The sequence below is a fragment of the Marmota monax genome, unplaced genomic scaffold, assembly GCF_021218885.2.
Source record: "Marmota monax isolate L192 unplaced genomic scaffold, Marmota_monax_Labrador192_F-V1.1 WCK01_AAM20220418_F8-fsc00023, whole genome shotgun sequence".
Taxonomy (NCBI): Eukaryota; Metazoa; Chordata; class Mammalia; order Rodentia; family Sciuridae; genus Marmota; species Marmota monax.
Genome location: NW_026692907.1, coordinates 10,211,017 through 10,225,878, shown reverse-complemented (window position 1 = coordinate 10,225,878; position 14,862 = coordinate 10,211,017). Strand labels below are relative to the sequence as shown.

Sequence of the window (14,862 nt, the reverse complement as noted above, 5' to 3'; positions counted from 1 at the left end):
CTCTCTTTAAAATGACAGGCCAATCTATCTTCTTGTGAGTCTAACTTATAGGTTTTGACGAGGTACATGAGGTTAGGAAATAAAAACTATGTCCCATCCCTCATTTTTAAGTGGTGCTTATCCTTCCAAGGACAATGGGATTTATGGTCTCAAAAGGCAGAACTATATATTATGAACCTCATGATGCTTTAAAGAATTTTATTTTTGGCTGCCTCATGGTGATAAGAGAAGCATTCAACAAAAGGCTTCACACCCAAGTTACAGGAGGTGACATGGCTCAGCGAATGTCCACAGGTTGATACCTGGAGTCCAAGCAGATTAGATATTACAGACCCAAGAACAGCATGGGCACATCTTGTCCACAAATCTGAGTAATCCACAAGAGCAAAACTGTACCAACAACAAAGACAGAAACAAAAGCCACAACTCATTCAGCCAGGCCAGCCATGCTGAATGAACTCTGATTCCTATGGCAAATCTAGTTGTGCCTACATTAAACAATATAAGAAGACATATTTACAAAAATTAAATCAGAGACAAAGACACATCAAGGAAAGAAAATTTCAGACCAATATCCCTGATGAACATAGATGTAAAAATTCTTAATAAAATACTGGCAAAACACCTACAAAAATACATTAAAAAGCTAGTGTACCATGATCAAGGGGGGGGTTCCTCCCAGGAATGCAAGGTTGGTTCAACATGGAAATCAATAAATGTAATTCATCATATCAATAAACTTAAAAACAAGAATCACATGATTATCTCAATAGATGCAGAAAAAGCACTTGACAAAATATAGAACCCCTTCACATTCAAACACTAGAACAACTATGGATAGTAGAACCATACCTGAGCTACATCATTCTAAATGAGGAAAAATTGAAGGCCTTCCCTCTAAAAAATGGAACAAGACAGGGTTGACCTCTTTCACCACTTTTAGTTAACATAGTCCTTGAAATTCTAGTCAGAGCAATTAGAAGAAAGAAATTAAAGGGATACAAATAGGAAAGGAAGAACTCAAACTATCCCTATTTGCCAATGACATGATTCTATATTTAGAAGACCCCCCCCAAAAAAAAAACTCCACTAGAAAACTTTTAGAACTCATAAATGAACTTAGCAAAGTAAAAAGAGGTAAACTACCCATAAATCAATTGCATTCCTATACACTAGTAATGAATCAACTGAAAGAGAAAGTAGGAAAACTATTCCATTCACAATAGCCTTAAAAAAAGAGAATATTTGGAAACAATATAACAAAAGAGGTGAAAGACCTCTACAGTGAAAACTACAGACCTCTAAAGAAAAAAATTGAAGAAGACCATAGAAGATGGAAAGATCTTGTATAGGCAGAATACTGTCAAAAATGGCCACACTAACAAGCACTATGCAGATTTAATGCAATTCCTATTAAGGTTCTGATGATATTCTTTATAGAAATAGAAAACAAGTCATGAAATTCATTTGGAAAAATAAGAGACCCAGAATAGCCAAAGTAATCTTCAGTGAAAAAAGTAAAGCAGAGGCATCACAATATCAGACCTTAAGTTATATTACAGAGCTATAGTAATAAAAATGGCATGGCATTGGCACCAAAACTGACATGAAGACCAATGGTACAGAATAGAAGACACAGAGACAGACCTACATAAATACAGTTATCTCATATTAGACAAAGGCACCATAAACACACAATGGAGAAAAGTAGCCTATTTAACAAATGGTACTAGAAAAACTGGAAATCCATATGTAACAAAATGAAATCAGATGCCTATCTGATATCCTGCACAAAATTCAACTCAAAGTGGACCACAGACCTAAGCATCAGACCAGAGACCCTGTTCTTACTAGAAAAAAAAAGTAGGCCCAACTCTCCATCATGTCTGCTTAGGAACCAAATTCCTTAAGAAGAATACTAAAGTAAAGAAGTAAAATGAAGATTCAATAAATGGGATGGTATCAAACTAAAAGTCTTCTTCACAACAAAGGAAACAATCAAGAACATGAACAGAGAGCTTACAGAATTGGAGAAAATATATAAAGAACTCAAAAAATACCACCACAAAAACAAATAATCCAATCAATAAATGGGCTAAAGAACTGAACAGACATTCACAAAAGAAGAAATACAATCAGTCAACAAATATATGAAAAAATGTTCAACATTGCTAGCAATTAGATAAATGCAAATTAAAACTACACTGAGATTTCATCTCACTCCAGTCAGAATGGTAATTATCAAGAAAACAAGTAACAATAAGTGTTGGCCAGGATGTACTGGTAGGACTGCAAATTGGTGCAACCATTCTGGAAAACAGTATGAAGATTCCTCAGAAAACTTGGGATGGAAACACTATTTGTTCCTAGCTATCGCACTCCTTGGTTCATACCTAAAGGATTGAAAATCAGCCTACTATAGTGATGCAGTCACATCAATGTTTATAGCTGCTTAACTCATAATTATTAAACTATGGAATCAACCTAAGTGTCCTTCAACAGATGAATGAATAAAGAAAATGTGGTATGTATATACACAATGGAAAATTACTCAGCCTTAAAAGAATGAAATTATGACCTTTTCAGGTAAATGGATGGAACTTGGGACTATCACACTAAGTGAAATAAGCCAATCCCCTAAAAACAATGACCGACTGTTTTCTCTGATATATGGATGCTAATTCATAATCAGGGGGGGCGGTGGAGCTAGGGAAGAATCAAGTTACCTTAGATTAGGTAGAGGGGAGGGAAGGGAGTATGGGGGAAAGAAGGATAGTAGGATGAACCTGACATTATTACCCTATGTGCATAGATGACTAAATGACTGGTATGTGGCCACATGCCAGGATTCTCTAGATCAGGCCAGTGAACAGGGAAGAGACAGTAAAAGTGGGTTTCTGCAATACCTGTAGTTCTTGGACTCTTCTGTTGCTTTAGGTGATTAGTATTTATTACAGAAGAACAAAAGAATCTCCCCACTCCCCAAAGGTACAACACAGAAACATTATGCTCCTGCCCCAAATGGAAAAAAAATAGTTCATGGATCATGTATTTGTTTTACCTGTAAACCTGGCCCATATACTTCATGCCTTACTAGATAAATGGGCAAAGGAAATATCAAAATATTCATTTAAGGGGTTGGAGTTGTGGCTCAGTGGTAGAGCACTCGCCTAGCATGCACGAGGCACTGGGTTCGATCCTCAGCACCACATAAATGTAAAGTAAAGATATTGTGTCCACCTAAAACTTAGGAATAAACATTAAAAATAAACATTCACTTAAATACACATTCATGATAAAAGCGATTCCCTATTTTGGGGTGGTTGGGTGGGTGGTAAAGAGCAGGCTGAATAGAGCTGAAGAGTGGGAGGGAGATTTGTTTTTCATTTTACAGCCTTTTATGCCTATCTAACTTGATTCAACATGCATGTATTACCTGATTCTAATATGTATGCACTGATTAATCACATATTGAGCAAAAAAAAAAAGCACACACAGAAAGTTTTATATTTCAATGCATTATTGAATAGTGACATATAAAAGGTACTGAACAATTAAAAAATCATCCTAGGAAAAGCTAAGAATCTAGACTAGTTTTTCAAAAAAAAATTATCAGTTTATTCGAACTCTAATTTTTTTGGCTCGAATAATTTATATATATATTATTATTTTTTTTTTTAATTGGTACTGGGGATGAAATCTAGGACCCTGTGCATGCTAGGAAAATGCTCTACAATGCTCTACACCTGTAGCCTCTGATATTTATATTGTTTTTTTTTGAACCCCAAAGTGCTTTACCACTACATTGTGTCACTCAGTTACTTAGCGTTTTGCTAAGTTGCTGAGTCTGGCCTTGAACTTACAATCCTCCTGCCTCAGTCTCCTGAGTTCCTGGGATTAAAGCATGTGCCACTGTACCTGGCTTGTTTACTTTTTATCTATCATTCCATTAAGTAACAATGGTAATGGAGGATGATAATAATAGTTCCTATTTACTGAACACTTACCATGTGCCAAGCACTGCTCTAAATACTGTTTTAGTACTTCTAAATGCTGTGCTCCTATAGGTCTAATTGGTCTTTACAAAAACCCTCAAAGTCCTAGATGGAGAAACTCCTGGTGAAAATTACATGTTCAGAAAAACTTGAGGGGCTGGAGTTGTGGCTCAGTGTGGAGCACTTGTCTAGCATGTGTGAGGCCTTGGGTTTAATCCTCAGCAGCACATAAAAATAAATAAAAGTATTGTGTCCATCTACAACTGAAAAAAAAAAAAAAAGAAAGGAGAAAAAAAAGAAAAGAAACACTTGAAAACTGGCAATTTTATGGAAGCACATGATATTTCCCATAATATTAAAAGGCTGAGTCTTCCATAGATGTGTTCCAGGGCCATAAAGAGCCCCAACAGTTAATTCTGGGATAATCGATATATTTTACATAGAAACTTACCAAGGGTGTATCTCTTCCTCCCACAATGCTGAGACCAAGGCCTGAGCGTCCCTTGGATATTTCTATAATCATTTCCTGGCCAGGGACAATGGGACACGTTGCAGGATCCACTGACAGAGGAGCCTGGAAGCTACCTGGCGGGGGGAAAGAAAGACAGAATAATGAGAGGCAGTCTGGCCTACATGCTTCATTACTGGCAGAGCACAGAGTTTGCATGTGTTTATCATTTCACTCTTCTCCTGCCAAGAATCATGAAGGAAAAACCTTGGTCATTCACTCAGGGATGAAATGTGACATTCCTATGACTTTTTTTTTTTGGTGGTGCTGGGCTTGCACCAGGGCCTCACGAATGCCAGGCCAGCGCTTCACCACTGAGTTACATCCCCAGCCCCCTTGAAGCAAACCAGAGACCCCAGATGGATCTTAGATCTGCTTAAAGTTGTTTAAACCTCAAAACACATCATGAGAACCATCAGGGGAAAATTTAACATAATTAAGCCATTGGGTACATAAAGTCATATGTTATAATGAGTAAAAAAGTTTAGTATGCCAGGAGATCCTGAGTTATAAAACACTAAAAGTGCTTAAATACTTTCAGTTAGACACAATATATGGATTATAATATATAAAATATTTAATCAATAAAGTATGAATCCAACAATTACTTAAAATTTATCTTCAAATATATTACAGGTTGAGTATCATTAATCCAAAAATCTGAAATCCAAAAATTTCTGAGCATTGACAGGATGCTGGCACAAGTGGAAAGTTCCATCTCGCATGCATGGGGTCATGGGGTCATGGGTTGACCCCCAGTCCTGCCAATAAATTAAAAGAAAAAAGAAAATTCCATTCCTCTCTTCATAGGATGGGTAATAGTCCAGTTAAAATGCATATATAAGGTAGATATGAAATGTAAATGAATTTTGTGTTTAGACTTGGGTCTCATCCCAAGCTATCTCATTAAGTATATGCAAATATTCTAAAATCCAGAATCTGAAATACTTCTAGTCCTAAGCATTTTAGGCAAGGGATACTCACCCTGTAAATATACTAGTAAAAATATTTTTTAAAAAAACTATTATAAAAAACATTCAAGAATACTTGCTGGATCCATTAGTGAGAATTTTTAAAAATACTTTAATTTTTTGTTGTAGTTGGACACAATACCTATTTTTTATTAATTTACTTTTATGTGGTGCTAAGGATTGAACCCAGGACCTCAAATATGCTAGGTGAGAACTCTACTGCTGAGCCACAACTCCAGCCCCTAGTGAGAGTCTTTTAAGGAGTTACTGCTGATCTATAAGTTTCACTTTAAAAAAAATCATTGTGTTAGTGCCAGGTATAGTATGCACACTTGTAATCCCAGAAATTCAGGAGGTTGAGGCAGGGAAATTGCCAAGTTTGAAGCCAGCCTCAGCAAATTAGCAAGGCTTAAGCAACTTAGTGAGGCCCTATCTCAAAATGAAAAAAAAAAGGGCTGGGCATGTAGCTCAATAGTTAAGCATCCCCAGGTTAAATACACAATACCAAAAACAAAACAAAAAGAAATAAAGAAAAAAAAATCATTGTTTAAGAATGGATTTTTCTAAAAACTAAAAAAAAATATATGCAAAAAAAGAGGTTTAATAACACCCCTTGATCCACTTCTATATATGTGCATTTACCAGACAAATAAACCTAGTCTATTAAACAAACAAACAAACAAAACATTCTTCCAGACATGGTGGCACAAACCTGTAATCCTAGTGCCTCAGACTGAGACAGGAGGATCGTGGGTTCAAGGCTAGCCTGGACAACTTAACCAGACACTGACTCAAATAAAAAATAAAAAGAACAAAGATGTAGCTCAGTAGTAGAGCATCCCTGGGTTAAATCCCCAGTACATACACATATTCATTCATTCATTCTCTCTCTCTCTCTCTCTCTCACACACACACACACGCACACAGAAAAAGTCAAAACATTCAAAACATTAGTTTCAAGAGACTCTTAGTAAATAGAAATTTCTAGACAATGCCAACTTTTCTGTTAATAACTAAGACTGATCATCTTGAGGACTGATTCCTACATTGTGATATAATTTAAAAGGCTGAGAAAAGAGGGCCCCATCTGCTGGTGAGCTGTAGTTAGTGCACAGAAACCAAGATGAAATCCACAATGCTTCATTAGATTATATAATAAGCAGGGGACTGCATACTACAGCCCTTTGGCCAAAACTGGTTTTTACATTTTCAAAATGCAAAAAAAAAAAAAAAAAAAAATTAAAAAAAATAATATTTCCATTCATGTAAAAGGTATATGAAACCCAAGTTTTGGTTTCCATAAATAAACCTGTATTGGATACAGCCTACTAGCCCACATATGTATAGTCTATGACTGCTGTGACACTACAAGGGCAGTTGAGTAGCTGTAACAGAGAACATCTGGCCTGTGAGGCTAAAATATTAACTACTTGGTTCTTCACATTGGCTGTACTGTTCACATGGAATTTATTCATCTAATGGTCTCCCAGTTAAAAGAAATTTAGTGATACAACCTCAGTAACAATAAAAGTGCCCTATTAGAAGAATATTAAATTGTAAACCTAATCTGTTTCTAGATCTTTGAGCAGCATATATAGTTCACATTGCCACTCCTGTTAATTTACAATAAAAATGATGGACAATACTGGCACAATTTCACGGATGCTTTTAAAAGTTTATATTGCTTTTGTAAATGACCAGCTTACTCTCCCGAATGAGGAGAGAATACAGTAAAGATACAGGAGATGGCATTTCTTTCCCTCCTCTGCTCCTTCCTTATCCTAGCGAATCCTGAGTCAGTCTTTGAATTTATTTCTCTTAATAGAATTCGGTCCAAATCGGGATCATATCAATTCTTCAATAAATGTTTGGAAAGTGGGTGAGAAATGAATAAAATTCCCATAAATTAAAATGTAAAGTCATAAATTTCTCTTATTTGGTATAGATACTGATATATATTACCAAAATTCAACTGTCTACACATCGAGTCAGCAATTTTTCTTGGTCAAAGTCCAGGTATACATATTTTGCAGATTGCTGGCCATACAGTCTCAGATGCAACTACTTAATTCCATCTTTATAGTGTGAAAGCAGCATGCTGTTTACTCATTTGTGTAAATACATGAGAGTCTCAATAAAACTATTAGTGAACATGGAAATATGAATTTCATATTTTCATAAAATAGGCTTTTTTCCCAACCTTGAAAAATGTGAAAAATAAAAAATAAAAATGTGAAAACCTGGCTGGGGTTGTAGCTCAGTGGTAGAGCACTTGCCTAGCATGCGTGAGGCACTGGTTTTGATTCTCAGCACCACATATAAATAAATAAAATAAAAGTCCATCAACAACTAAAAAATAATATGTAAAATAAATAAAGGTATTATGTCTATTTTAAAAAAGTAAAAACCATTTTAAGTTCATAAACTAAACAGGAAGAGGTAGTAGGCTACATTTGACTCACAGGCCATAGTTTCTTGATCATGTTCATTAATTATTTTACTATAAACACAGTGCTTTAAAATAAAACCTACTGGATAAACTTTTTATAAAAAAGTTAATATTTATGAAAAAAATATACTAAAGACAAGCTGGACATGCTGATGCACACCTGTAATCCCAACTACGTAGGAGGCTAAGGCAGGAGAATGGCAAGTTTGAGGCAGCACTGGGCAACTTAGCAAAGTCCTATCTCAAAACAACTTTTTTTTTTTTTTTTTAAGAAAAGGATTGATTATGTACTTTAGTGATAGAATGCTTTCTAGCATATGCAAGGGCCTTTGGTTCAATTTCCAGCACTGCATACACATAGACATTAAAGACAAATAATACCAAAAGGTATCAGGCCTGCTGAATTAACACAGGGTTATGTTTTGCCAATGGTGAGAGTAGTGTTTCAAAGCATCCATTTTTCACTGATTAATATTGCATAAAACCAAAGTGGAAATATCTGTTGTTCATTTCAAAGTTCTGTGTTCAACCCTCAGTCAGCATAATTCAAGCCAGGAAGTTAAAGAAAGAAAGTACACATCAATTTCTTTAAGCACTGAAAATAAATCTTCAAATGGCTTACATCAACATGTAGTGCTAAAATTTGGGTTCAATATGATTTTTTAAGATATTAATCATGACCTAAATATAATATTTTGCAGTGACTAGAGATTAATCTATCAGGCCAGACTCAAATAGCAATTACTGGGCTGGGGATGACTCAGTGGTACAGTATGTGCCTTGCATGCACAAGGCTCTGGGTGATCACCACTACCAAAGCCAAAACAAACCAACAAACAGAAAAACAAACAGCATTTACTACGGGACTTGTCTGTTCCAGTTCTTTTATATTCCACCAGTAGTAGGCAACACCAACGGCACAGATGGAGAAATGGTTTAGGAAGTACAGTGATCTATCCAAGTTCCAAAGCTGAGGAATGGAGTAGGGGTGCAGAACTCCCTGTCTCTGGTCCAGTTCTCTTTTTAGGACACCATGATCCCTTCCTTCTCTAATATTTCATAAGTCAATGCAGCTCAGGGGAAAGAATCATACCACAGCTGGTGAAGTCGGTATCCGATGAATGATATGATGGAGTTGGCGCTAACGGTATCTCTTGTGAACTGAAGGAGGCTTTTGTTGAATATTTTTGCTCTTTCATCTGGCTGGCAGCCTACGAAAGGAAGGAAAATTAGATGAACATCAAAGACTGACAGGAGTGGTAACATGATACCGAAATAAAAGTACATTCCAATACTGTCTTTTGAGACTTAAGGATGGGGAAGGTGGCAAGAGTAATTAGGTTGATTTTTGCCCCATGCTTCCCTGTTTAACTTTATAGGTAAGATTCTTTAGTGAAGGAAGAAAGGAAGGAAGAAAGCTGAAGGTGCTTCATCATTGTGATCTGTATATGAAGCTGGGCTGGAGAAAAACAATATCAAGTCCACATGTCTGTCTGAGCTCAGTGAAAAACAATCTATGCTGCAGATTTTCTGAGCACACAACACTGTCTTTCTCTGCAGGATACACAAACAATAGTCAAAGATACATTAGGTGGGTTAATAATAACAACACCAGGGGAAGGAAGGGGAAAGAAATATCCAGTGAATGCCTACTAAATGCCAGGTACATCAATTACATTTAATTCATCTAAAGGAACTGTCCCTTATTTACCTTTGATACCCAGTGCCTGGAAAATAGCAGGTACTCAATAAATGTTTGATAAATGAATGAATGAGTGAATGAATGAATGAACAGGTACAGAAGATCAAAACTAAAGACATGGGAAACTCAGGGTTGCAAGTTAACATGCAATTGAGTGACCTATGGGGACTTCTGTGTGAGCTTTGGAAAATTAACTTGTAATTCTGGATTTTGCTGATGATACCCCCAATGAATATTAAAACACTGAGAGAAGACAAAAGGACTCCATGCTTGCTTAACAGGCAGTTAAGAAAGAGGCAGTGACCTGACCTGCCTTCTGGATTTGTTGTTAGTCAGGGAACCCATCCCCAGCTGGAGGATTCTGGTGGATGTAGTGAGGCACCAGGCTGATCCTGGAGTCTAGAAATAGGACCAAGAACTGCTCCAGAACCATAACATTTCAAGATTCTGCCATGGAAGGGCTGTTTCTCAGCACAGGGCATCATGCTTCTAGTTTTCAAAACACTTGTATATCTGTGAACCCATCGATCAATGAACAGCCCTGAGAGTTAGTCAATAATATTTTGTTTTTATAAATCAAGACACAAATGTCAAGTGACAACCCTCAAATCACATAGCTAATTTGAGTAAGAGGTAGACTGAAAGTCAGTAGGTGAAGAACACTACAAGTTTAAAGCATTTACCAAAGAGCTGCTAGGCCATAATTCTATGGGGGTTTAGTTTTTTCCTTGCAGTTTTTCTATCATGATCATTTATTAGTGACTGTACATATATTTTAAAGACTCAGTTATATACTGAGCAGTGAATTTAAAGAGAGAAAAGTGGAAAAAAGACAACAAAGGGGTTAGTACCAGAAAACTGAGCACTGAAATAACTGAGATAGCCAGCTGCATAGAGGATCACATCTACCAGCCTTCTTGAAGGCAGGTGTGCCCAGAAGTCCTGGTCAGTGGGCGTGTAGTTTCCAGGTCGTTCTCTTAAAGAGAAAGATCCTGCCTTTCCCTCCAGCCTGGCTGAAATGCAGCTGTACCAGTAATAAATACAGCAGCCATCTTAGACCAGAAAATAGATGTCATGATTGGACGGAGGTAATCCAGTAAGAATGGTTATCAGATAAGAGGTTCCATGACACTGTGGAGACACAACAGCATGCTGAAATTGATTACACCCAGATTGCCTTGTGAAATAGAAGCTTCTTGCAGCAATTGAGTCTGTATTTTAACTCTTATAGTACTTTACATCCAGCTTTCACTTTGCATTGTCTCAAGAAAGAACATGCATTCCCAACAAACCCAAAGGCAAGCTACAAGTTTTGTTGTTGTTTTCTAAAAAAAAAAACCATATGAATTTTATAACAGGAAAGTACAGAGTAAACAGTTACTAGATCAGGACTTTTATAAAAGCAGGGAATGGTTGTAGCTCTTCTCTGTAACCCAGTTCCATGTAGCCTCTGGTGCTTAATAAATGACAAATAAGGGTTGGGGTTGTGGCTCGGTGGTAGAGTGCCTGTCTGGCACGTGTGAGGCACTGGGTTTGATATTCAGTACCACATAAAATATATAAATAAAATAAAGGTATTATATCCATCTACAACTAAAAAATATTTTAAAAAATACATACAGGTAGAATTGAATTCAACTTAAAAATAAGAAAATAGGGGCTAAGAATGTAGCTCAGTGGTAGAGCACTTGTGTAGCTTGTGTAAGGCCCTGGGTTTAATCCCCTGCACTGCAAAAAACCAAACCAAAAAACAATAAAAATAAGGACACAGTCTATGGAGATCAAATGGAACATCTAACCATAGATGCAGAGGCAGAACAATTGCTGGTAGGTGTGGTGACAGGTAAAGTTGGTCTCCTGTGGCTCATCCATTAGCACAAAATCAAACTACTAAGTATGGAGAAGAAGAGAATGGATTTGCTGTCGTATATCACTATAACAGATTATAAAGTTGGAGTGGATTTTGCACGTCATCCAACCCAATTAAACCAGTGATTCTCAACCCTGTCTCACAACAGGAATACTTAGGAAGTTAAAAAAAAAAAACTTCCCTCCATTCCAGACCAAATAAATAGCAAAGGGTACGAAGTCCAGGGAAAGTGTTCCTCCCTCTTCCTTTCTTTCTTTTTAAAAATTGAGACTTTATTGTTTAAAGTTAAAAATGATGGGTTTTTGTTGTTGTTGTTTTCCTTTTTGGCACTACAGATTGAACCCAGGGGCACTCTTAACACTGAGCTATATCACCAGCTCTTTTTATTTTTGATTTTGGGACAGGGTCTTGCTAAGTTTCCAAGGCTGGCCTGGAATGTGTGATCCTCCTGCTTCAGCCTCCTGAGTAGCTGGGATTATAGGTGTGTGCCACTGTCGATGAAGAATCATGAATTAACTCAGAGCTTCTGAGAGGTTCACAGACAGAATTCTGGGAGTTGTAAAACCTCTGTGGTTGTATCAAAATTACACTTATTAGGATTTTTTGAAGAAAAGTGTTCCACTTTTTCAGGTCCCCATTATAAGAAAAAAAAAATCACTACTTAAAAGAAGACATGAATTGCTAAATTTGCTACCACTCCACTAACTTTATGACCATAGACAAGTCACTTAACCTCCTCATCTGTAAATTGAGAGTGATGCATCTGTATTTTGCAAGGTTATCATGAAGGTTAGGGATAAATAAATAAATCTATTACTATGCCAGGAATAACCTAGGAACCCAATTAAGAATAACTATTAATTTTTATTTTTTTCTGAAGGGACAGATCTTCCTGACCTGAGCTGGGTGGAGATGGAATCCAGGGCTACATACATGCTATAACCCAACCCTACTAATGCTTTCTTTCTTTTTTCTTTTTTTGGTCCTCTTTTAACATGCTAATAAGCTATCAGGAGCTTCTCACTGATGATCTTCAGGGATGGAAAATTCCATTTCCATGAAGAAGCTCATGCCATGTGGAGCAGCTTGAACAGTTGGGAAGATCTCTATAATGAGCTAACCTGGCCTCACTGCAGATGCTGCCCCACTGATCTCTGATAATTTCTCTTCTGCAGCCACAGAAAAGGCTTATTATTTTCCCAGAGGAAAATGCTTTAGACATCTCAGTGCACATTTTTAAGAAGGGAGAAGAAAAGCCAGATAATGTTAGGATTTACCTCAGCTTAAAAATTCAATGGTTATGAAATTTTAGAGATGCTTTATACATGACTTGAGATGAACAATAATATATAAAATGCTAACACATTAACAGGATTTGTAAACACATTACATAACACAAAAATCTGGTTTTAAATGAAAAAAAATTGCTTATGAGTTTCCATTGAACTTAATTTGATTATTTTGCAAGGTTCTTTTTACATTTATTGATTGGTTGGTTTTTTGAGGTGCTAGGGATCAAACCCAGGGCCTTATACATGCTAGGCAAGTATATAACCATGGAGCTATGTAACTCCTGAGCCTAGCTACATCTTTTTTTTTTTTTTTTTTTAATTTAGGCTTTTAGCATAGAATCTCAGAGAATTTTCAAAGGGATTTTCTTTGGCAGTGTTTGAAATATCATACACTCCTTTTGAGCTCTAGTTACCTACAGTTTCTGAAACATACAAATAGTGAATAATGGAAATTTTATATTTTTTTATTTATTAAGTGATAAAGGATTTGATCTTATGGTAATCACCTCCACTTCTTCTAGAATATAGTTTATATTGCACATCACACCAGTAGAGCAAAACCTAAGTACAAGTTACATACATCATCAGTTGGGTACTCCAGTGTCTTCTGATGGTCTGCCACCACACCTTGACCAATCATCTGGGACAGGTCTTCCTGAATCATGAAAGATGAGATCAATTAGTGACATAGTAGGGCTCAGTAGCATTTTCCAACTTTGGCAGTTAGTTACCATTTAACAGAGAAGAAAATTACCAAGACACGTCAGAATCCAATGCATAGCCAAAGGACAGCTTATTAACTGAAATGATACTTTATAAATTGGCCAGAATGTTAAAGTCTGCCTCCTACCACATCTTACCCTTTTATTATAGGCAAATTTATAGGGGAAAGTATCATCTGATTATTTAGTTTAAGGCATGAACTTTTGCAATTGGGTGGGGGCAAGGCAGGAAACATTGAGAGACACTGATTTGGACAAGAGAAAGCATTAGTCTGCTCTGATGCTTGGAAAATCTGAGAGACCACTGGCTGGGGTCTAGCACTCAGAATGTGGGAAGGGAAACTGATCTGGAAATAAAAAGAAATTCCTTGACTCTGCACACCTGAGCAGATTACTTGACCTCTTTAAGCCTCAATTTCCTCATTTACAAAATTGGGAAAAAAAAAAAACAGTAGTCAGACTTTAGGGCTACTAAGAAGATTAAATGAAGCAATGTATGAAAGCACTTGGCACAACATCTGGCAAATATCAGCATTTGATGACGATACTCGTTATGATAGTAAATGGAATTGAGCTATGTTCCTGAATGCAGGGTGAACTGGTCAGAACAAACCAATGACTTGGACAGGACACTTTCTCCTTTGGGGAACGTTGGAATAACTATCTGACATTCCCTACCGTGACTTCCTTTTCTGGGCTTATTCACACACCCATTCCTCAATAGGCTCCCGCCAGATTTGTAACAACACATAGATAACAATTGGGTTATGCCCAGCTGCTCCTTATGAGATTAGGTAACAAGGCATCCTGCCTCACTGGTTCTCTATTGGTTTACAGCCTGAGAAATTTAACCCCAGCACACAATCCTGAGACTGAAACCTAGGTCCCCTCGATGGTTGTGACTACCTTAGCTGACTTATTTTATAGGGCTGGACTCTTCTCACTCATCTAAATTCTTTTAATTTCCTTCTTATGGGGCAAAAATCTTAGAATCCATGTCTCCCTCCCTTAAACTTTGTTCCTGAATAGATCATAAGACAAAAAATGACATAAAATGAACATCACATCCCATAATTCTTCCCTGAGCCCTTGGGAGGTAGCCCTTCATGATCATTTATCATTATTTATGCAATATTGTACTGTTTCCTTTTATGTACATCTCCCATGCACAATATGAACATCTTTGCTCCCTCAGGTAGACTCTGAGCCAGACAGGAAAAGAAAGGATTAACAGTGAATGTAACTCTCTGTCCTCTATTTTATAAAGGATCATGGTTAAGAACAGAGGGAAAAAAAAACATGGAAAGGTTGACAGGGCTAACAGGTGCTTTTTTTAGAGTAAAAACTCCAAAT

At 36.8% G+C, this 14,862-nt stretch overlaps 1 protein-coding gene across 7 annotated transcripts in view; it reads right to left on the bottom strand.

The window, feature by feature from the left end:
- Window positions 1-14,862, bottom strand: part of Patj (PATJ crumbs cell polarity complex component) — a 360,314-nt gene that overhangs the window by 64,051 nt on the left and 281,401 nt on the right. For all 7 annotated transcript variants that reach the window (XM_046450923.2, XM_046450925.2, XM_058581534.1 and 4 more), the window contains 3 exons: window positions 13,368-13,442; window positions 9,017-9,134; window positions 4,447-4,580 (listed from right to left, as the gene is read on the bottom strand). In XM_046450923.2, coding sequence (XP_046306879.1) covers window positions 4,447-4,580; window positions 9,017-9,134; window positions 13,368-13,442 — 327 coding nt within the window. The remainder of the gene's footprint in view (window positions 1-4,446; window positions 4,581-9,016; window positions 9,135-13,367; window positions 13,443-14,862) is intronic.